At 36.1% G+C, this 25902-nt stretch overlaps 1 protein-coding gene across 4 annotated transcripts in view; it reads left to right on the forward strand.

The window, feature by feature from the left end:
• The window catches only part of beta-PheRS (phenylalanine--tRNA ligase beta subunit), a 251748-nt gene that overhangs the window by 181410 nt on the left and 44436 nt on the right, over nt 1-25902 (forward strand). For all 4 annotated transcript variants that reach the window (XR_016548477.1, XM_090394711.1, XM_090394713.1 and 1 more), the window contains exon 15: nt 5088-5208. Coding sequence is in view for 3 of the 4 variants with exons in the window: in XM_090394711.1 (XP_090250837.1) it covers nt 5088-5208 (121 nt within the window). In the remaining variant the exon portion in view is untranslated. The remainder of the gene's footprint in view (nt 1-5087; nt 5209-25902) is intronic.

Genomic DNA, 25902 nt, shown 5'->3' on the forward strand with positions numbered 1-25902 from the left:
AAGTTATGAAGAGTGTTAAGAAACATAGCTAATATAGAATCTCTAAGTTAATTTTAGCAGATTGGTTATATGGGCAAATAATCATGGTCAGTTCTGTGTTGCCAAGTGTAAGATTATGCACGTGGGTAGAGGACATAGCAGGCAGTGTATTATATGAACGGGAAATTGCCATGGTTAGTTTTATGTTGTAAGTGTAAGATCATGCATTTGGATTGAGGACATAGCAGGCAGAGTATTATTTATGTGTGTGTTTTTAGTGATGAATTCACCACAGGTTTCGTTATATAAAAATGCATCTGGACTATTGTGCATATATGATTGCTTGAGTTCTAAAGAGATGGGGAGCAAGTTGAAAAGATCCAGCAGCTGGTAACCAAGATGATGATTGGTGGAATTGTGCATATCAGGAATGTGTTCTTCAAAGTTTCAAGAATAGATAGAGGAAAGGAGATATGATAGAAACATAAGTTGGTAAGGGGATCTTGCAGTATATACAGAAGTGAAACTTATGCAACCTATGGCTGGTGGAAGTAAAACTTGGGAGTCATCCCTGGATGCTAGCTAAGGATGTGGGTAGGAAGAAAGTGAGGCCTTAGATTCATCTTATGGCATGGAGTGAGTGTGTGGAATCGGCCACCATTAAATGTATTGTGAGTGCAACTTCAATGAATTTGTTCTGAGAGAGGTATATTGAGTATTTAGGAATGAGTATTAAGGACCTTTCATCATTGAGTCCCAGGACTTCTTGGAAGAGCATTATATTTCTAAGATTTCTTGACTGTTATTTGTATTAAAGTAAAAAGCGGGTCTTGAGACTTACTTTTTATATCATGCCTAGCATTTTGGAAAGTTCATAAGAGCGCTAAACCACATTTTATGCAAGTATAATTGCATAAAATCACATGGTTTTATGCAATTATACTTGCATAAGTATTCACTGGAATGCACCTATAATTCGTATGCAATTCTCACATTCAATTTATCTTGTCTTATTCTTCTTATCAGACCTTCAGAATTAAGTACTGTAACTACAGAAATGTTTATACCATCATAATTGAACATTTCTGATCATGTATCTACTACTTCAGCTATCTTCCACATTTCAGATTTATTTCTGGCAGCTTTTTTTCTATCTCCAAGAGACTACATTCCTCCTGAATATTCACCATTACTGCTCTGTTGCTTCTTATGTTATTTAATCATTTTCACAGTGATTACTACAGACATCCAGAATATATTCAGTTTTTGTTACCTCCTTCTTCTTCAAGTGTCATCTCCTAGAAGGAGGTTGGCAACCATGTCACGGAACCTTTTTCTTTCTTTTGCTGCTCTGGAACATTTATGGTAATTCAAGCCAGTCCAGTCCTTAATGTCTTTGAACCACATTCTCCTGGGTCTACCTCTCCCTTTTTTTTACCATCCAATTTCCCTTCTAATATTAATTTCTGAATGCCTTCTTGTCTAGTTAGATGTCCAAAATATTTAAGTTTTCACTCTTTAATTATTTTCATTAATCTTCTTTTCGTTTTTGCTTTCTTTAAAACATCTTCATTTTTCGTTTTCTCTATCCATGGTATTTTCAACATTCTTCTGATGGTCCACATTTCGAAAGCTTCTAAGTTTTTTCTCTGCATCTTTATTTAGAGTCCAAGTTTCACTGTTGTAGAGAAGGCTTGACCAGATAGCATTTTATTAATCTTTTTCTTGTGTCTGTATTAATGTCTCTGGATGTTAGAACAGTTTTCATATCAGTAAAGGCTTTTCTTGCTATCTCTATTCTTCTTTTTATTTCTTTAAGGGAATTTCCTCTGTCTGTAAACATTTGTCCCAAATATATAAAAGACTGAATCTGTTCAATTTTCTTTTTGTTAACAGTTATGTTCAGTTTCTTATTTATTGGTTCTTTTGAAATAATCGTGCACTTTGTTTTCTTTAGGTTAATAATTAGTTCCATATCTAAGCTTCTGCTGTAAATTTCTGTGATTAAGTTTTGAAGATCATCTTCAGTTTCAGCTATAAGAACTGTGTCATCTGCATACCTGAAGTTGTTGAAGTTCCTACCTCTGAATTTTACACCGTTCAGTTCTGAAATATTTTTAAAAACTTGCTCACTATATATATATATATATATATATATATATATATATATATTGTACGGTAAGGGTGATAAGACACATCCCTGCCTTACTCCTTTTTTGATTTCAAAGTTGCCAGAATATGTATTTTTATATCTTATTGAGGCCATTTGATTCCAGTATATATTTGTAATTATACGTAGATCTTTTCCTTTTAACCCATTATTCTGTAGGATATGTATTAATTTCTTGTGATCTATTGAATCAAATGCTCTGGTGTAATCAATAAAACAAAGATATATGCTTTTCTGGTTGTCAAGGCTTCTTTCACATAATGTTTTCAAATTGAAGATTCCTTCTCTTGTACCTTTGTCTTTTTGTAAACCTGATTGAGTGTCTTCTATTCTGCTGACAAAGTGCCTTTTATTCTTTCTGGGATTATTCTCAGTAGTAATTTTGTAACATGGCTTGTTAAACTTATTAGTCTATATTCTGTACATTCAAAAGTTCTTGGAATATTGGGAATAGTGACAAAGATGGATTTCCTTAGATCATCAGGGATGTATCCTGAATCATAGATGTTATTAAAAATAACATTTAGGTCATTAAGTGGTTTTCATTTACTTTCTTTAACAATTCAATAGGAATCTGATCAGGGCCTGGTGTTTTACCTGTTTTCATTTGACTTAGAGCATATTCTATTTCTTCATATGTAATGTTCACCATCCATATTTTGTATATATGGTGTGTCTGTGCGATCAGAGTCAAACAGTTATTTTCCATATTCTTTCCATCTTTTTATGATATCTTGTGTCTCTAGTAGCATTTTTCCATTTTGATCTTTTATACAAGGATTATGGTTGAAATTTTTCTTTTTATTTGTCAGGGCTGGGATTGATTTATACATTTCTTTACTATTGTGTTTCTTGTCCAGTTCCTCTATTTCTTTACATTTTTCATTTAGCCACTTGTCTTTAGCCTTCCTGCATTCATTTTTTATAATTTTACTGAGTGTTCTGTACTGTTGTGTACTTTTCTTTTTTTCGTCTTTCATTCATAAGTTCTAGTATTGATTCAGTTATCCAGGGTTTTTTCTTATTGTATTTAATTTTTGGGATAACCTCATTAGCTGTCTTATATATTGCACTTCTAAAATTTGACCACCTGTTTTCGATTTCCTCTGTTATAAAGTAACAGAGGAAATTGAAATAAAAGTAGGATATAAAACAGAGTCTGAAACAGAAATTGAAAAAAAAAGTAGGATATAAAACAGAGTCTTCTGTTTTATATCCTACATGATCTAATTTCTTCCTAATTTCTGAGTTAAACACCATTATGTTATCAGGTATATTCAGAGCTGTGAAGTCAAGTCTTTCAGTATGATTGTTTTTAGAAATGTTTTTTAGTTTAATTTTTAAAGTGGACACAAAAACATACCAAGTCAGCACCTGGGTATGTTTTTATGTTGGTTATATTATTTTTTATAGTGATAAATTATGTATTATTTATCATTATGAAATCTATTTGGTTTCTTATAGAGTTATCTGGGTTTGTCCAAGTATACAGTCTGCGCTTTGGATGTTGAAAGAAAGTATTCATTATGTGCAAGTTGTTTTGAATGGAATGCAGAATTGTATCAATCTCTCACCTCTTTCATTTCTGTCGCTTAGTCCAAATTTTCCAACAACTGGATTTTCTTCCCCTTCTCCAACCATCACTATGAGTATCTTATTTGATTTTACATATTCTATAGATTTTTGTAAGTTATTATAAAAAGCTTCTATTTCTTCATCATTGTGAGTCATCGTAGGGGCATAAACCTGGATAATTATGATATTAAAAGGTTTTGCGGCTAATTTAATAAGTATTATTCTTTCGTTTGGCAATTTGGGATTTAGCTGACCAAATTGTATTCTTATTGGTTAAACCAAAATTTTAAAAAAAAAAAAAAAAAGATGGTATTCTTTCGTTTAAATGTGTAATGGGCCACAGCCCCATTACACATTTAAAGATGTCTTTCTTAATCATGAAACCCACTCCATATTCATGCTTCTCTCCACCAGAATATACAAATGTAAATCCATCTTGTTTCACTAATTCCCATCACATCAACTTTAAGTCTTTTTATTTCCTGTATAAGGTTGTCAAAATTCCCTAGTTTATATAATATTCTCATGTTCCAATTTTCAAAACTCTGTTTCTTGTTTTCAAACGAGGAATATCAGATGCCAACTTTCCTTTCGGATTTAAGTTGACATCATCATAGAGTGCACTTGCAGTGCTTGTTTTAATCACAGTTTCAGTGTCTTCTTCCCTGTAATTATTTACAACTTGGGACATTGCAGAGGTTCCAACTTCCAAAGCATAGCTTGTAAAATATTTCCGTTTCTCCATGGTCGACTGTAGGATGGAGGATAATAACGTGGTGACGCCCCTATCTCTTCCTCGTTTGCAATAGCCAGCTAACTTGGCTCACTCTGTCAGCCATTGATCTGTATTCCACCTGCCAGTTGTTTCACATTGCCGTTGATATATGAATTCTTCCGCCAATGATGAAACAGCAGATGTCATTGCAGTCCTAACATCTGTTACCTAGGTCATGAATATTCCTTTCTTTATTCATCCTAGGAGGACCCTCTTGCGATGAGTCTTGATAAACTTTGTATTTCCTAGGAAGGACCTCCCACGATGAGTCTTTACTCCATGGAAGCCTGAATAATAATAATAATAATAATATTGAATTCCTTTTGTGTTAGTCATTCCTCTATAATCTAAGATTTTCAACCTCCATATCCTTTCAAAAGTCTTCCCACGAGTGTAATTTAAATTGCTTTTTTAGAATTATAAATGCATATTAGCATGATCTTTAGTAGACAGAACAAAAAATTGTACAACGTAATTATTTCAAAATGATTAAAAGTGCTTTTGCAAAATTTTATCAGAAGTATGTTATATTAAAAATTTTTACTGTAGATTCTTGAACTAAGGATTTTTTTTCTTTTCTGTTTTTAGGTAGCAAGGACATGCTTAGTATCAGGACTGTTAAAAACTATCAGTGCAAATAAAAAAATGCCTTTACCTCTCAAACTCTTTGAAATCTCAGATGTTGTTCTGAAAGATAACATAAATAAAGGTTAGTGTTATGCATAAAAAATTGACTTAATAAACATTTTTATTAACACATTTAATTCAGAGGGCGACTAATGTACATATGAAGTATAATATATTGTTTCTCATGGTAAATGATCAAACTATTTTCTTATGGTGTCATCATTCTACCAGATGGCAAGAACGCAGTATTCCTCTTGATTTAAGGAAGTACCTATTAAGTAATAGATGACCTTTATTGCCAAACAAAACATCACCACCTTGTTTATTAAAGCCTATAAGTAAGTGACAGATGCATGTTTATTCTTCAGAACTGGGATTCTTTCTTTTGTCCCTGTTCCCTTTTGATTTTTCAAGGGCAATGCTAAACCTGCTGTGAATATCACGGTAATATGTTGTGCAACTGCTGAAAGTTTATTCTGTGTTCTCTCATTGGGAAAAGAGATCAGTATAAGGAGAGTTTCTGTGCAGAAGAAATTATCTGGAATTTCTTCTATAAACTGTCACTGTAGAATAAAGACCGATAGCTGAACTACAGGACATCAATATACAGAGATATGCTTGGTTTTGGTCACTTATTTCCAGTTAGTTGTAGTATGAACTGATTTTAAGTATTCTTTCAGCATTGAAGTTCTTTCTTGAATTTGTAGGCTACGAACAGTCTGTTTTATGTTATAACATAGCTTATCACATAAACTGAGTTTTAATAAATTCCTCAATCTTAAAGAGTTCATACTACTTATTTTCAGCGTTACTTATCTGTCCTGGAAAAATTGCTTGTATTTTATATCCTTTTAAAGTTGCATATGTTCTTAATATTGAAACATAATACTTGTTTTCAGTTAACAGAATTAGCTCTTTTCATTTGGTATTGTCGATTTAATTAATCTGTTAATTCTGTTCAAGCACAATATTTATTTCAGTAAAAAGTTCCTTTTTGCAGAGATACTTTGTTACCATATTTCAGTTACAATGAAATCTTTCTCTGAACTTTACATACAAATCCACTGGTTTCTGCTCTTTTAGTTCTGTTGTGTCTGGATAATCGCATTGTTAACCTCCCTTAGAACTCTTCACTTCCTATAGGCAGTCCTCTGCTTATTTACAAAATGGTTAATGGTGGTCAAACCATTAGCTAAATAAATTTCTTTATGTCACAAAGAAAAGTATTATACTGTGCAACAATTAATATTTCAACAGATTGAATTAAGGTTATTGAAATAATTACATATAACAGAGTTTCTAGTAAAGACAACTCAGCTTAAAAGCATCATTTATCATCATCATGCATTTCAAGAATTTAGGCTTATTTTTGCCTCAGAATCCATGGTAAGCCTTTGGGTAAGCTTTATATTTTTCATTCTTTTTACATGCTCCTTCCAGCTGTGTTTATATTTCCTTATTCTCTCTGTTGCTGGTTTTTGGTTTTTTTCATTTCTTTCAAGATCAAATATGATCTAGTTTGCTGTTTCTTTCTGAAATTTCATTTAAGCGGTTGTTAATCTCTGCTTTTTGTGCAAATTTCACTTTCATAAGATAATGTTGGTATAATCAATGTGTTATAAATATTTAATGTAGTCTATCTTTGTACCAGGTAAGCACAGAATTTATTATGCATATTATTTTTAGATATTTTTTAAATTTTCATATTTGTCCTTTTCATAGGAAATCATGCATTCTAAATAAGTAAAATAATTAACTTGTTCCAGATTTTTTTATGTATTGATTGCTGATAAGCAATCAAAAACATTGCTTTTTAAAGGTCTAGTTAGATCTTGACTTTTAAAAGCCACTGTTTTTTTTTATTTTCAGTCGAGATTATTATTTCCAAGTCTTACTATTTCCTTAAGTTTTGAGTTAGTTTTATGGAGTTTGTGTTTGGAAACAGCAATTGTGTATCACTTGGTTGTGTGCAAAAAAGAGTGTGTTTAAATTAACATCAGAAGGTATTTCAGTAGCCTGACACATTTCTAACAGACAAACAATGATGGCAATGTGAAGATTTATTATGCTGCAAACATAATAAATCTCTCTCAACACCAGTTCATCAAAACAATTCAAATCAAACACAATATTCCAAACTTGCCAGGTTCTCTACCCAAAAAAAAAAAACATAATTTCCATATCCACTTCACAAACATCTATGGCATAAATTCCAACATAAATGATATTCATCACCACTTGCAGACATCCAAACCAGAAACCCAAATTAAAGCTTCATCAACTGCAGTTCACTTTCAGTGCATAAATTATACTCTTCATGATTAATTTTGCCATGAAGGCAGGACCTGTGCCTTTGTACGTTCTGACATTGCCTGCCAGAGAATTTCAAATTTAGAATCCTCTGCTTTTGACCTCCTCTGGCTAAAGGTTTCCTTGACCACTTAGTAATATTTACAGGTCTCCAAACTCTGAAAACCACAAAGATCTCCTTCCTCTCCATGAAACTCAATGATCTACAATCCAGCTATCCAAACAGCGAAGTCATCCTAGTTGACCCGAATGCCCACAATTCCAACTGGCTCCATTTCTTCAACACTACAGATTAAGCCAGACATGATGCAGAAGTCTTTGGTGTAAGCAATGGTCTAATGTAAATTGTGCAGCTACCTACCCAAATGCCAGATAATCTTTCCCCTCCACTCTCCCAATACCCGTAATCTTTTTTAGTTCCCCTTCCAGACATACTTGAAGACATTCTCTCCTCTTGGCAATTCAGACCACCATCTCATCACCATCATCAAATTCCTACCATGTACCCTCAAGGGGTGTACAGGATATGATAGTACTACATGAAAAAAATTACATCCTTACTAACTTCCTATCTACAATTTTCCTCCAAATCAGTCTGTTACTTGTCAAGACTCCAACATTATCAGATCTTATATTTCTATCATATGAGGCACTTTGTACCGTATCAATCCACCTATATCTTGGTCTTCCTCTGGGTCGTTTTCCTGCCAACTTGGCAGAGAACACTTGTTTTGCTAATCTTTCCTCGCCCATTCTGTTTAAGTGACCATACCACCTGAGATTAGCTCTGCTAACGCATTCCTGGATGCCGACAATGTCAAGTTCTTTCCTAATATAGTCATTTTTAATATGATATTGCCATTGATCCATCTGTTCACGCCTCTAATCTTTCTCAGGACTCTCATATCTGCGGTCTCTAGTCTTTGGTCAAGTGTTTTACATCTGAACCAGCTCTCAGATCCGTAAGTTAAAACTGGTTTGAACACTGTCTTGTATACAACTAATTCAGTATTTTGACTAATTTCTCTCTTATTCCATATGAATTTATTCAATTGACTTCCCACCATACCAGCTTTGCTGATTCTGTTGTCTATTTCTATATTTAATTTACCATCTTCACTAAAAATCGTGCCTAAGTAGCTGAAATGTTTTACTTGTTCCACAGGTTCTCCATTCACAACACAGTTGACATTTTCAATGATTCTGCCAATTTTCATTGTCTTTGTCTTTTTAATGCTGACCTTCATACCATATCTATTACAACAGTTATTAAATTTAGTCAGAGAATCTTGCAGACTTGTAGCAGGTTTATTTAGAAGTATAACATCATCCACATAAAGCAAAGAGCTGACATTAACCTCTCCAATTTTGATATCATGATTAATACCACTTTCCTTCATAATGTGAACCATATAGATAATGTACATCCTTGTCTCACACCAGATTTAACATTAAACCATCTTCCTGTACTTCCTTCAATTCTAACTGCTGACTTACAACTCAAATACAGAGTAAGTATTGCTTGATATAATGCCCCATTGACACCATATAACTGTTGCGTATTGAATAGCTTTCTCTTGGCATTTTGTCATATGCCTTTTCCAAATCGACAAAACTTAAATACAGATCTTTGTTATATTCCCATGATTTCTCCACTATTTGTCGTAAAGTGAAGATCTGATCCTGACAGCCTCTATTTGGCTTGAATCCAGCTTGTTCTTCAGTAAGCTTTTCTTCCACAATTCTTCTCAACTGTTTCTCAAGTATACTTACATAGATCTTGCAGGAACACTCAGTAGGGAAATATCTCTGTAATTCTCACATTCAGTTTTATTTCCCTTTTTATATATGAGTACTATGAGAGCTGTACTCCAATCATTGGGAATTCGTCCCTCTGTCCAGGCTTTCTGAACTATGAAGTGCAGCCACTGTAAGACTCTTATACCACCATACTTCAGCATTTCTGGTCGAATATCATCTACTCCTGCTGCCTTTCCACATTTCAAGCCTTTGATGGCTTTTTCTACTTCAAGTATGGATATGTATTCCTGACTGCATGCCTGGTCAGTGTTTTTTACCACTGTGCTGTCATCACTGCTTGTTTCATTTAGAAGTTTTTCAAAGTAATTACTCCATACTTCAAGGATATCTTTTTCTCCCGTTTTCATATCAACTTTATCATCTCTAACTCCTTTTACAGCACTCTTTCCTCCATTCTTAAGCTTCTTCAACAACCTCCAGAATATTTTGCCACCTTCTTGATATTTATTTTCTATATTCTTGCCAAAGTCCTCCCATGACTATTGTTTAGCTAGTTTTACACAGTGTTTAGATTTCTTACATTTGTCTCTGTATTTTTCTAAGAGCACAAGCTGACTTATTTGCCAGGAACTTTTGATATGCTTTCTTCTTTTCATTCACTGCCTCTTTAACTTCCTGTGTCCACCATGGAGTTCTAATTTTTCTATTCTTGCAGACAACTTCACCGCATTCCTCTCTAGCTGAATGAATGATGGCTTTCTTGAAGGCTTGCCACTGAATCTCCAAGATTTGATTCCTGTTCTCAAACTCTTTCATTTTTTCTTCAATAATCTTTGTGTATTTTAGTCTACAGTTTACATCTGAGAGCTGCTCAACTTTTATTCGCTTTAAAACTTTCTTACATGTTCTTCTTTTCAACATGAAATTCAATTTTATCCTGCTCAAGACTAAATAGTGAACGCTTCCAATTTCAAATCCTCTGTACACTCTGGTGTCCTGCACAAGGGAGAAGACATCACTATCAACAATAACATAGTCAATGAGACTTTTTTTTATTCCTTGCCTCTTCTCTCCATGTGAATTTTTGCACATTTTTATGTTGGAACATGATGTTAGTAATAACCAGTCCATGTCCTGAGCAGAAATCCAACAGATATTTGCCATTATTATTAGCTTTGCTCTTTTCTCCATTTCCCAAAATATTTCTGTAAGTCTCACAATCATTTCCTACTCTGCTATTTAAATCCCCAACAAGGACCAACTTTTCCTTTTTCATTGTGTCAGTTGCTTTTTCTAAAGCCTCAAAAAATTCCTCCACTTGTACCTTAGTGGAACCTTCTGTGGGACCATAGACACAAATAAGTCTCATTGTCCAGTTCCCCATTCTCATATTTGCCCACATCACTCTACTTGAGACTGCCTGCCGTTCAAGAAGATTAGTTTTGTATTTAGTTTTGATTATTATTTCTACTTCTTCTTTTCCTTGATTGTCATTGCCTGAATATAATATTTTGTATTTATTGCTCAAAAAGATCTCACCAGTTTTTGTCTTTTTTGTTTCAGTCACTCCTGTTATGTCGATCTGGTACTTATCTAATTCCTAAGCTAGCTCCATTTCTTTGCCATTCAGGCTTCTTATGTTGATAGTACCGATCTTTAACTCTGGTGATGTTGAGTTGGGGTGTGTTTTCAGATTTGTTCCAGTAGTTGACTTTTCGCTGTTTGCCCTGGTTCCCTATCGAAAACAACGTGGGGCTTGTTTAACCGGGCAACGCCCCAGCTGGGGCGTTGCCTGGTTAAACAAGGATACAATTTGCATCATCTGCAAACAACTGAATATCCCCCTGCAATCCACTGGCTATGTCATTGATATAAAGGTTAAACAATATAGATGCTAGTACTGAGCCCTGTGGGACCCCACTTGTAACCATCTGCCTCCTGGAAACTGCTCCACCATACACAACTCTCTGTTACCTATCAGACAGCCAATCCTGAATCCAGTTGACCAATCTGACATCCAGACCCATGTGCTGCAACTTAAATATCAGGTTATCATGTGGCACCCCGTCAAATGCCTTCGCCAAGTCTAAGAAAATTGCTGTATATGCCTTTCCCTCATCTAATGTTCTTGTAACTTTATTATACAAGGCTAGCATATTGCTAAAACAAGAGCGTCCTTTCACAAATCCATGTTGATTCTCACAGATAACATTACCCTCATCTGCCCAATGCTGTATACGGTCCCTCACTACTTTCTCCAAGATCTTAACAACTACCGATGACACACAGACTGGCCTATAATTAGACACTTCCAGTCTGTTACCACCCTTATGCAATGGCACTATCTTACCTTCCTTCCATTCCCTGGGCATCTTTGCCAAAGCCAGACTTTCATTGAAAAGCCATGTTAAAGGCACTGTCAATTCCCTAGCACATTCTCTCAAAACTCGTGGTGAAATACCATCCAGTCCCACAGCTTTACTGACATCCAGAGTACTCAGTATCTGAAACACACTCTCCACCTGTACCTCCAGACCTCGAACCAGTCCTATCCCTCTAGCATTAAAACTGACTCCTCTAGGATGAAATACTCCAATAAAGTGTTCATTGAACAATTCCACTATGCCCTCTGCATCAGTAACTCTATTCCCATTTTTATCTCACAGTATCATTCTTCCACAGTCATTTCTCCTCCTACTGGCCACATAGCTAAAAAATTCCCTAGGATTTTCTTTGGATCTTAGGGCCAATCTCCTCTCATATTCCAGTTTCGCTTTCCTTACCACACTAGTCACTCTTCTGGCCTGTGTCTTATATTCCTCATGCATCTCTTCACCTGTCTCCTTATATCTCTTCCATAGCCTCTTTTTCGCATGCAATTCCTGTTTAATATTGTTTGTCATCCACTTTACTCCAAATTGCTTCCTCTTCTTCACTTGTGGTATACAACTTACCACTGCTGATAACAAATATTCTTTCACAATTTCCCACGCACTGGTGATATCCCTGCCTTCCAATTCCTGCCTCCATGAAACTTCCCGAAGTTGACGTCTAAGACTATTATAATCACCTGCCTTATAATTCCACATAAGTTCCCGTCTCTTTGATACTCCTGCATGTCTATTCATTTTCCAAGTCAACACCATATGGTCACTCTCTCCAACTGGTGGGAGAGACGTCAACTCAGTTATTATCAACTCTTCTGATGCTATAACCAAATCCAAAACTTTTGAACCTCTTGTTCCCTCTGTTACATGTTGCCTAAGACATTTGTCCCTCAAGAATTCTAGAAATTCCATTCCCCTATTGCTACATGCATCTTCCTCTCTCCACTTTATACTACTGAAGTTAAAATCTCCCATAACAATGATTCTTCTTGCACTTGCCAAACTTAGCTGTCTAAACATCTCCTGGTCCCCATCCTCTGTGCTCCTGGGTCTGTAGCAACATCCCACTAAATATCCTGTCTTGCCTACCTCTACCTCACACCATACGCTCTCAAAATCATTTGTCTCACTTCCTTCCAAATTCTCCATTCTTAGAGGACATAGGTCATCACTTATCATAAGCAGTACCCCACCACCACGCTTTCCCCTCCTATCCTGACGAAAAATGCTATACCCAGCGACTTCTATTCCTGTTGTTATATCCTCTTCTGTCAACCACGTCTCAGTGATCGCAATAATTTTTGGCCAGGCTGATGCTATCTGCGCCACCAATTCCTCTCCCTTATTCCGGATACTCCTGGCATTAGTATAAAGCATATAAATGCCATTGTTTCTATACCCAGCATTATCCCTTCTAGACTCCACTGGGCTCAGTGTTACCTAACATTGTCTCCCTTCTCCCAAGTATCCATTCCCACAAGAGGCCACCCCTGCTATCATCCTCCCTGGGACACACTGACTCGTTCAGAACAGCAATCTCTCCAGATGCCTACATCCTTCCTCATTCAAATGTAAATGGTCTCTCGCATACAATTCCTCTCTTTCCTCAAACGCACTCCAAGCATCCACATATACCAGTCCTCTCTTGTCACACATTCTCGCTATTATGCCATTCAATAACACCGCTCTTCTGCTCAGCTCATCATTATGATACGTAGGCAACACGCACACTATTTTTCCTCTCTCTGTCTTCTTCCGTATAGTCTCAAACAAAAATCTCATATCTCTCGTTGCCCGACTTACATTACCACTCAAGTCATTCGTTCCTACCATCACAATCATCTCATCCACCCTTTCACCTCTCTTAATTGCCATAGCCACCCTTTCTATTGTTCCTCCTGGCAAACACTCCTCTCGCATCCTATCTTGAACACCACGGATCATTGAGTCGCCATACATTATACCTCTTACCATTCCCTCACTCCTATTGTTTCCATTCTCTCCTCTTCTTTCATTCTCATACCTCTCTCTTCTACTGTTTCTATTCTCTCTTCTTCTAGCACTCCCATACACCTCTCTCATTCCCTCTCTCTCCTACTGTTTCCATTTTCTCCAATTCTAGCACTTCCATATCCCTCTCTCATTCTGTCTCTCCTACTACTGTTTCCATCCTCTCGTCTTCTAGCATTCCCATACCTCTCTCTCATTCCATCTCTCCTACTGTTTCCATTCTCTCCTCTTCTAGCACTTCCATATCTCTCTCTCTCATTCCGTCTCTCCTACTGTTTCCATCCTCTCGTCTGCTGGCATTCCCATACCTCTCTCTCATTCCCTCTCTTCTACTGTTTCCATTCTCTCCTCTTCTAGCACCCCCATACCTCTCACTCATACTCCCTAAATTCTCTCTCTCCTACTCTGATTCACCTTGCATTTATCTCTTCCATTCTCCTAATCTTATCTTTCATTCTTCTGCTCTCATTCACAAGACATTCCACCTCCTCTTTCAACTCGTCTATCTCCTTCTGCAGGTCAGTCACTCTTAATCTAAATTCACTCTCCCAAACAAAACCATCTCCTAAACTTTCACAGTCACTCACACCTTCCACACTATCAACTATTATTTTCTCATTCTCTCCTATCACACTACTTGTCTTCCTACATTCATTCCCTGTTCCTGGAGCAACAAAGTCAGATATCGATATATCTAATGTACTTATTTCCTCCAGCTGCCATTTTGCGCACATACGCTCTCCACTCTCTTTAACAAGCCACATATGTAATTCCCGAGACGCATACATGCCGCAAGTACTGCATGCCACAAAGTCCCTTATGATATTGCTAATAATTGAGTTCTTAAATGGCGGAGGACTTGCCGTTACGCCACTTGCGACTGCTGCTGAATCCACCATCATTCCTTACTGCCGAGTAGCATAATCTTTAATAATTATTCAATTAATAAATAAGAGGGAAAAAAAAGTACAAACATCAGAACATATAAGTACTAAATATAATTAAATAAAATGAAACATAACTAAATACAGTAACTTAGCTTCGTTTTGTCTTCCACCGTTATGCGTTCAATTCCGACAGTACCAAAATATATTATATCGTGACAGCAACTAATTTCCAAAAAACAACCACTGAAGTACACTTGTATTCAGAGAAACAATTTAGCACTCAATAACATAGAAAAACGGGGAAAAAAGCGGACTATTCACCGATTAAAAATCACTTTCTTCTGCACAGCTCAAATTCACTGCCACATCAAGCCTGAAGAAACTACAGGCTCCTTAAGAAGATCACTTCTTGGCCTGTAGAAGCCACTAACAAATTAAAACTGTTTAACTCCATACCCCCCGTATATATGGACTCCCAAAAATACATAAAGAAAATGTGCCGTTACGTCCCATAGTGGATGGCATTGATTCCCCCACATACAAACTAGTTAAACATTTGGCTAAAGTTCTCACACACTATACTGGTTAACTATAATGCTTTTGTTAGAGACCAAGTTTCACAACCATATTTGATGTCTTCCTTCTTAAACAGATGGGACTGTTGTGTCCCAATTTACGATTCTTTATTCTATCTAGTATTTTCCTCTTATCTATATTCTTCTATTATCTACGCACGAGATATCACCAAAATTTTTACTAATACTTAAGTTATTTCTCCCCTTAGTACCCCTAATTTTTGTATTTATACTGCGCCTTTTGGGATATTTAGTTTGAGATATATACAAAAACAAGGAGAAAGAACTCAAATATGTCTGAAAGTGAAACAGTGTTGCAGTCGTGACACTTTATCTCGTTTCTTAACGTTAAATTCCTGCGTGATTAGGTTCGTAATTTTTCAAGTGGTGCATTGGACGGCAATTTCAGACAACTCTTTTATCATTGAACAAAGGTTTATTAAATTCCTTAACACGGTACAAATCAATATTTTGTGATTACTCAATTTAATGCTAAACTAAATACTTACAAACTAACATTAACTTATTACAAGTAATTAGGCTATGATCCTATAATGGGTATTACAATCATGCCGCCATAACAATTCAACACATAAATTCACTTGACATGGACAAATAAGATTAATTCACACTATTTAACTATTCAAACTTAACTAGATTATCTAAACCATTTACTGTACTAACACATAACTAGTATTACGATTATGCTGCCATACATATTCAACACGTAAATTCATTTGACATGGACAAATAAGATTAATTCACACTATTTAACTATTCAAACTTAGGTAGATTAACTAAACCATATACTGTACTAATACACAACTATGACATTTTAACTTTCCAATACATTACAATAGATATGCAAAATTCTCAGGACACTTAATTTTTCACATAACATTAACACTAGCCAGCTTACTCTTAATATATTCTGTCAGATACTAAAGTCCTAGTATAAATTTTCCTTGGTCACTTCAACAGTTCCGTATTAGAATAATGATACTTATCACAGACAAATTTTAGTTAACATTAGATATATTTTACACTACCTTTCTTTCTTGGGGTTTTCATATGGGCCTTTACCTTTTTCTGATTGGATTAGCTTGGTATAACCTCTCCGATAATCTACTTCTCCTACGTTCCTTTTGGAATTGAACTAGGCTTACGCAGGCTTAACTTCTCGTAACTTCGAATACACTTTGAATCATCTATATATCGGCTGTGCAACTCACCACGTGGACATCTATTTCTTTACAACTCTCCGTTTTTCGTAGTTGTCACTGAAGTCGAAACACAAAGAATATGCTTTCTTTTCCTTGACTATATGGCATTCTTTGCTTCTCACATAGGAAATACGGAACCGAAATTCCGCTCACTTTCGTTTCCATGTTATGACGCCGGAGATATAACCCCTATTTCGCCATTCAGGAAATCACCGTGAAATCCCTACGAAAGAGCTTGCGAAGGACTCTCCTGGAACAGAATCAAAATCAAAACCAAAAAAGCCTCGTGGTTGGGGGGTTTCCAACCCTTTTATACCTGTTCTCCTAACGGCACTTTTTCTAACTTCTTTTCTCCGCTCCCTACTTGTTTTTACTTCACCGACCAATTAGGGTGGCGTTTTTCTGCCAAACGTCATTTGATCGGCGAGCCCGTAACGATGTCTCAATCCAGGAATCGTCCCTGAGCGATAGTCTGTTGTTTTCCTTTGCTAGCCTCTAATTTAATCCCCTTTCCAAAAATTTTCTACGAACTTACTTAATAACTTAATCTCTAGCCTTTCACATACCATCTCTTATGACTAATCCTTTTCTGTCTTATTTAGTTAAATTTTCTCTTTTAAATCATATCACAATATTAATATATTCTTTCTTTTGTTAGTTAGTTTAACAAAACTTTTTTATTTTATATTTTTTATTGGATGCAAGAATCTTTTTTTTCTTTTAATTAATTCAACTATTATCTTTTATGCAGGGTTTTTAATTTATTTTATTTATTCTTCATGTTACACCATGATAGCTGAGAATTCTATATTCTCAAGATATCAGGTGTAACAGGACATCATTGTTTTGAAAAATGCGTTTCGATTTTCTGAATGCACTCCAGGCAAGTTGAACTCTCCTATTTATTTCCTTTTGGAGCCCACAGTTTAGATCAATGAGATGACCTAAGTATGTATATGAAGAGACTCTTTCCAAGACATTGTTTTCTATTATTGTTATGGTATACTATTATGGTACAATACATCCAGAAGGAATGGGATTATGAGTATTTCTCTAAATAGACAAGGGAAAAAACAGTTTTAATTTGTTAGTGACTTCTACAGGGCAAGAAGTGATCTTCTTAAGGAGCCTGTGGAGTTTTCTAATTTGTGAGTTGGTGGGATTGTACTCGATAGGCAGGTAAGTAGCCCGATCTAACAATAGTGCATTAAGCTTACCTGTGTAATCTGTTTGGTTAAGCAATACTGTGGTTTTCACTTTATCCGCTTTGGTGATTATTATTTCCTCGTTTTTCTTTAATTCTTGCAGAGCTTTGAATTCCTTATTAGGCATGTTGGTTTTTGGTGGTTTTGCTCTGATCAGAACACAAGCCACATCCAGTCTAATATCGTTGGCGACATGGTTTGGAAGGTGTCGTATCCCGTTCAATTTGTATCATAATGTCTTCAGCAGGTATTCTTCTGGGCATAATGGCGAAGTTGTGGCCATGTGAGAGAGCGTCAAGTGCTTCAGGTTTCAAACTAATCGATGAAAGGTTGACTACCGTGTTGGCAGGAAGTTGTGATTTGGAGGTCGAGTTCTCGACCTCCAAAACATTATGATACAAATTGAACGCAGGATACGACACCTTCCAAACCATGTCACCAACGATATTAGACTGGATCTGGCTTGTGTTCTGACCAAAGCAAAACCACCAAAAACCAACATGCCCAATAAGGAATTCAAAGTTCACTTGTACATGGACAGCTTTTTAAAAAAGCTGTCCATGTACAAAAAGTACATGGACAGCTTTTTAAAATTTGGTTTCATACAATGCCATGACACTAACCAATTGCCATGAGCTCAATGTGTCATTTATGCTACTGTTCTGGGAAATGAAGCTATGAAGTCATCGCGACTTATCCGACAGCAACACAAAACATTCCAATCTAGTCAAACTCATTGAGTTCTTTATGTGTAAAAGAGATGCACTTAAAATAGAAAAGAAAATTATTTTCCAAGCTTCAACCACTGACAAATCACTTCTGACAGCATCCTATTTAATATCATTACAGATAACTAAATATAAAAAACCATATTCCATTGGCAAAGAACTCATTAAACCTTGTTTGATTGTTGCTTGTTGATACATTTGAAAGGTGGATATCTGATACGGCAGAAGATACAGAAACGCAACTCATTGAAAAAATTAAAAAATCAAAATTGTTTGTATTACAACTGGACAAATCTATAGATATTCAGAACAGCATTTTACTTTCGTATGTACGATATATTGATCATGATGAAAGTGACATGAAGGAAGAATTTTAAGTGTTTCTGAATTGTCTATGCACACTATCAGCAGTGAAATTTTCAAAGTTTTAAATGGTTTCATTGAAGAGAGGTCTTGAATGGAAAAATTGTATTGGGGTTTATACTGACAGTGCTGCCTGTCTTACAGGTAGAAATTCAGGTTTTGTCACTAAAATGTCAAAACCTGGTCTCTAAAAAATGGTACCTGAGCTTAATGAAGGCCTGTCTCAGTCTGTTAAAATTATTAATTATATTATAAACAGTGTTTAAAATACAAGACTTAAAATCATTGTGCGATGAAATGATCTCTGATCAACAAAATCTTCTTTTCCATTCGGAAGTTTGTTGGCTGTCCTGTGGTAAAGTTCTTAAGAAGGTTATAAAGAAAAACATGGAAATAATAATCACCAAAGCGGATAAAGTGAACACCATAGTATTGCTTAACCAAACGGATTATACAGGTAAATTTAATGCTCTATTGTTAAATTGGGCTACTTACCTCCCTATCGAGTACAGTCCCACCAACTCACAAATTAGAAAACTCCACAGGCTCCTTAAGAAGGTCACTTCTTGGCCTGTAGAAATCACTAACAAATTAAAACTGTTTAACTCCATACTCCCTGTATATATGGACTCCCAAAAATACATAAAGAAAATGTGCCATTACGTCCCATAGTGGATGGCATTGATTCCCCCATATACAAACTAGCTAAACATTTGGCCAAATCTCTCACACACACTATACTGGCAACACACCTTCACACATAAAAAACTCAGCCCACTTCAAAGCCAGCATAGAAAACCTTACACTTCAACACACTGGCTTAATGGTCAGTTTTGATGTCTCCTCCTTATTCACAAATGTCCCACTCAAAGAATCCTTAGAGCTAATCCAAGTTAAATTTCCTCCTGATATCACAGCCCTATTTCAGTTCGCAATGAACTCAGGCTGTTTTGTTTGGCAAGGAAAATTCTACAAACAAATAGAGGGAACAGCCATGGATTCACCACTCTCTTGGGTTCACCCACCCTTGGCCAACTTTTTTATGGAGACTTTTGAAGAGAAAGCCTTAAACTCTGCTCCACAAAAACCAACCATATGACTTCGCTATGTTGATGATGTGTTCGCTATTTGGCTACATGGCTCTGATGCACTCCTCTCCTTCCTAACACACTTAAACAACCTAAACAACCAACACCCTCAGAATCAAGTTCACCCTGGAAGAAGAAAAAAACAATTGCCTTCCCTTCTTAGACATGCTAGTCACCTGCCAGCCTGATGGAACCTTGGTTTCCTCAGTTTATAGAAAACCCACCCACACAGGCAGATACATTCCACCAACCCCCCCCCCCCCACACACACACACAACAATATGGAGTGATTAAGACACTACACAACAGGGCTAAACTTATCTGTTCAAATGACAATGCCCTAACCACAGAACTAAACCACATTCTCAACACTTTCTCAGCCAATGGCTATCCCTCCCCCCCAAAAAAATCCAAAAAATATTGAACCCCCCCCCCCCCCCCCCACCTTCACAACAAGGATTACTCTAAATCCATCACCATTCCCTATATCCGAGGCACCTCAGAAAAAATTACAAAAATCCTAAAAACCCATGATTTGACTTCTTGTTACAGACCATATAGAAAATTGGCATCCCTTATCCGCTCCACTAAAGACCACCCTCCTCCCCTAGACCTACCTGGTGTACACCAGGTCCCTTGCAGCTGTAAACTGTTTACTTTGGTCAAACAGGCAGGACAGCTAATATCAGAATTTCAGAACACAAGGACTACACCCGGTTTCACCAATAGCCTCTGGTCTTGCAGACCATGCTCTGGATACCTGTCATAGAATACGGTGGAAGAAAGCCACGATAATAAATTCCGTAGTAAATTCAAATACGAAAGGCTATTCATGGAATCAGCCTCAGCGCTAAGAAACAATCCAAACCTCAACAAATTTGGTTGCATGAGACTGCCCCAAATTTGGGAAACCTACATCAGAAGACCTTCAGCCCAAACGGCCAAGAATACCTACATTGCCTGCTAGGGGACACCATCAGGACTTTTAGGAGAAAGAATAACTTCCTGCTTTGTACTCATTTACTGTGTATTGTGCTTGCGTGCATGTGTCTTGTTTCTAAGTTCCTGTGAAAATGGCAACGTGATGCTGTCGAAATATTGGAAGTGTATTAAAATTTAATTTAATGTATATTCTATTGTACATTAATTTCCTTAAGCTATTTAGTAAGCATGTATAACCACATCTAAGCCTTTCCACGAGAAAGACACATTAAATATAATAATTATGGTGAAGCTGGCTTTTCTGATCATGCCCTGTGAACACCTTACATAGAATTGACTGGAAAAGCACTAGTTGTCTACATCACACCAAAACATGGTATGAACGCAAATTTAAGGAAGCCTGTGAGATTATTACCAGCCATCCCAATCTGAACAATAATGATGGTCTAAAAATCCCAAAAATATGGAAGGCATATATTCGACCCACAGAACCTTCCTCTCTAAGAGCAACTAAAAACAGGACTGTAGAAAATCCAGGATCCTAAAAATCAAAAATAACAATTGTAATGCTATAAATAGGACATCCTTGTTACTGAAAGAAAACTATCTGTAAGAAAGAATGTTTATTCGTGTTATCATAAATAGAATTTAGCTTAATATAGTGTATAATTTTTTTTTTCACTAGAGGTCATGCCAGTAGAATAACTTGTGATCAATTCATTGTTTCTCTAGCTTACTGTATGTAATGTAACTTAGCTTGTCCTGTATATTTGTATATGTTCCAGATGATGATCTTGATATGAAGATCAAAACATCAGGATATTATAAGAGTTATTTATAAAACTGTTGTAAAGTCCATTATTTCTAAAATGAACAAAGAGAGAAGGGATTGTCACTTAGCCCAACTGCTTCTCATATGTCCAACTTTTAATTCTGTACAGATTCAAAATCCTCCCAACCTTAGAATACTGTTCTCACATTAGGTAATGTATGAAAAACTCCTCTAATTTGTATTTCACATCTCTCACTCTTTCTGTCAAAGATAGAGAAAAGAGTGAAAAAAGCGAGATGCAAATTTTTTGGAAAATAAGGATGCTTTAGAAGTGAGGTTTGTGCCAAGGTTAGGGAAAAGTGTTAGTCTGAGAAGAGAGATCTGATCTTGCCTGTTCAAGATGCCCGAGCTGTGAATGAGTGATAGGGAGATTGTTGAAACTTGGATGACATTGTGATCTGAATTACTGGAGGAAAGGTCCTCAGCAGTGTACCTGGAAAAGACCTGATTAAGAAAAGGTCTAATGTTGGATGTAGAAAGTTTTTTTTCACTGATTAGAAAGTAAATCATGCTTGCCAAAAGAAATTATATTCACAAGTGTGTATTCAAAAGTTTGAGATATATTTATCTCAAATTATGCAATTTGAGATAAATATATTACAAGCTGTGTACTACATTTCCAGTAAATAGATGAAACTAGGGATATAAGATGGTGGTAGACAGAGAGTTGAAGTTTAGAAGAATATTGCTAAGGCTCATAAAATTACTTGGCTATTGAAGAACACACTAACAAGTAAAGATAAGGAAGTTGTTATTCTTTTTTATAAGGCCCTGATACTTCCACATCACTAAGGTTTTCACCAGGGTTTCTTGAGGATGGGGACATAGTGGAGAGGATTCAGAGGCAAGCAACCAAAATGTTGAGTGTTCTGTGGAATGTTCCCTTTGAGGATAAATTGAGGATGTGTGGGCTACTGAAGTTGGTTGATAGGCAAAAAAAGAGGGGTGTGATAGAAACATTGTTTCTATCACACCCTTTCTAACATGTGATAGAAAGTTACTTAAAGGATTTTACAGGACTGATGCAGGGGAAATGTTTCAGCATTTGGTTAGAGGAGGAAGAACAAGAGGTTATCCTTGGAAGTTGAATAAAAGTTAGTTAGTAGGGGCATGAGGACTAGATTTTTTGCTTGGAGAGTTGTGAATGAATGGAATGGGTTGTCACAGTCATTTGTTAGCACTTTGTCTGTTAATGGGTTCAAGCAGAGGTATGATAGCTTGTGTAAATAGTTTGGGTCTTCTTTAATAAGTCTTTGGATTCTATTGAGGTGCCCAATAATAATAAATCATACTCTCCAAGAAATTATATTTGGAAGTGTATAATATCTGGTCTGGATAGTGACTCTCCAGACCAGATTTGAATTTTATTGAGGCACTGTTCAAGTGTGGGGGTACTATGCTCCGCAAACTCTGAGTGATCTCCAGGATTACTCTAAACCTCACTTAGTGAGGTTTAGAGTAACCTCCTAAAATGATCACTAAACTCATCAAAACTCCTGACCTTAATAACTACAAGACAGGATACTGATACCAAGCAGTTGTTTTACTCCCAAGGGACCAGGCAATCCCAAACATGAACATTATTAAATGTCATCAGTGGGATCCAGTTATTATTAAAATACTTTGGATCAGAGATAGTTATAGAAACTTTTTTTTTAGTTGGTTAGAAAGTTAAATTCGACTTGCCAAGAAATTATATTCTTGTTTAATCCTTTATCCAGTTCTAAGGAAACAGTTTAGACATAAAGTATCTTCTTTCATATGAGGACACTTCCGAAAGGGAAGTGTGCTTTGCATTATGGTATGCTGTGAAGTCATCAAGTTCTATGTACAAGTAACTTAGTTTGGAGGATATTTCATGTGACACTTGGATAAAGGATTAAACAAGAATATAATTTCATTATAAAAATTATGGAAACAACTACCATGTTAGAGTGAAACTTCAGTTTAATATAAAACAAAATAATCACTTGACATTTCAAAATTCACATTAAGGTCATCATCTGGAGTATACACATACAAAGAAACCAGCTACACTTTAGTCTACAATTTGGTTTATATTAGTTTTACTGTAACATGGTAGATGTTTCCATAATTTTTATAATGAATTCTGATCACCGTGTAACCATGAAGGAAAAGAATATAATTTCTTGGCAAGTATAATTTACTAATGTTCATTGATTGGAAAGGATTGTCAGATATTATTCTGCTTGGTAGATGAACAATTCCTTTAGGTCATTGTGTGTGTGTGTGCTGTGAACACTTCAGCTTCTTTTCCATCTTTGACAGCGGAATTGGAAAAAGGGAGCCAGTCGGAATTGTGAGCATAAAAGTCACCAAGGAAAATGATTTCGTTGTTAGGATAGTTTGGTTGCAAGAAATTAAGTTTGAAGAATAAGAAGGCAAAGAGGTCTGAGTGACTCATAGGATAAGAAGAGTGGTAGTGACAGCAGATGTAACCTGTAGTGCAGTTGGAAGAATGACATGCCATTGCACCTTTTGATTGGAAAGAGCTGAGTGCAGTTCTCATCCTGATGAGAAGAATCTTCATTTTGGCTCTTTTTTTTTTTCAGTTGATTAGCCAACCTCATTTGGGGTCTTATCCAGAAACTTGGATTTTTCATCTTGCATACAGGCAAATCAGCCAGAGTACATATGCAGTTCTTAGACAAAAAATAGATGATGATGGTTAGTAGCATTATGTGTAAATGGAGGATCAAGTGGTGTAGACAGTGGGTTGTTTAGAATGGAATGCTGTTTCACAGTGAATCCTTGGAGATGTCATAATAATGCATAATGGAACAACGAAAATCTTACAGCCTATAAGTTCAGAGATTCAGCCTCTAGGATGGCACAAAAACACCTGTGCCATCCTTGTGATGTAAGGAATCGTATGGACAGTTATTGTGACAGTAAATTGGAGTTCACTCGAAAACAGATCTGGTTTGGATGAATGTATGTAATGATGCACATCATTCAGCTTTGTGTTTATGCACCAAATGTGGTGAAGTGCATATAGAAGAGGGTTTTTTTTTTTTTTTTTGTAAGGTTAGAGTTTTTTTTTTTTTTAATTTTTGGGGGATTTTTTTAGAGTGTTTTTCAACTGTAGTGATACTATCTATTTGAACTGTCATGTTAAGTTTCAGAGTTGAAGAGAGAAAATGCTGGAGGAAGTTACAGTTAGAGGGAGGATACTGATGATGATACAAAAGCTTCTATTAGTGCTAGCTTCCTACCAATAGCATTCTTCTAAATCTGTTATTTGTCAGTTCTCCAGTAGTATTATATGTTATGTTCTGTTACATATGTTACTAAAAATTACCCAGAAAGATTGATGAAAGGTTTAATGGAAATGGAAAAAGCTAGCAAACCAGTTATATGATGTTTAGATGGCATGGTGAAAAAAGACTCAGAGGAAGACTGCCCATGTACTCCGCTCCGGATATTTCGTGTGGCAAAACAGTTTTTACCTTCAAAAAGAGGGTATGGCCATGGGCTCACCACTTTCCTCCCCAATAGCTAACTTTTATATGGAAGACTTTGAGCAACGAGCTCTAGAGTCAGTGTGTCTAAAGCCCAAAATTTGGCTCAGATACGTTGATATTTTTGCCATTTGGCCCCATGGCTGCGAAGCACTAAATTCATTCCTTAGCCACCTGAATAAACAAAACAAACGTATCCAGTTCACCATTGAAATAGAAAAAAACAACTCTCTTCCGTTCCTAGACACATTCGTCACACGTCTTCCCTCAGGCTGTCTCTCCTTCTCACTATACTGGAAACCTACACACACAGGCCAGTACATACACAAAAATTCTTATCACCCCCAACACAAAAACTAGGGCTCCTAAGCACCCTTAAACACTGAGCTCAAACTATTTGTTCAAATGAACAAGTTCTAAACCAGGAATACAAGATCATCAACCATACATTTATAAAAAATGAATACAGTAAAAAAACTATTCACAAGATTCTCCACAGAGATACTAGTAAAAACAAAAAAGATTTAAAGAATGCTATTGCCATACCTTATGTTAGAGGCATTTCCGAAAAAATAGACAGAACACAAATACATCAAAACCATCTTTAAACCTCCGACAAAATTAAGACACTTACCCAGTTCTTCCAAAGATCCTCTTCCACAACTATGGTATGTTACATGTGCAGAATACAATGCACAATGTAACCTACTATACATAGGGGGAAACAGGGTGAACCATCCTAATTAGGAAGGACGAACAAACGACACATTAAATACCTCCATTTTGGAAAAACCGGCTTTTCTGACCACGCACTCCAAATATACCACAGAATTGATTGGAAAAATACCAAGTTCCTACACTGCACCAAAACCTGGTTCAAGAGGAAATTTAAAGAAGCATGTGAAATGCTAAAACATAATCCAAATCTGAACAAAAATGATGGCCTAACCATTCCAAGAATGTGGAGGACCCATTTGCAACCT

The sequence above is a fragment of the Typopeltis vanoorti genome, chromosome 6 (assembly GCF_054136105.1).
Source record: "Typopeltis vanoorti isolate ZY-2024b chromosome 6, IOZ_Tvanoo_1.0, whole genome shotgun sequence".
Taxonomy (NCBI): Eukaryota; Metazoa; Arthropoda; class Arachnida; order Uropygi; family Thelyphonidae; genus Typopeltis; species Typopeltis vanoorti.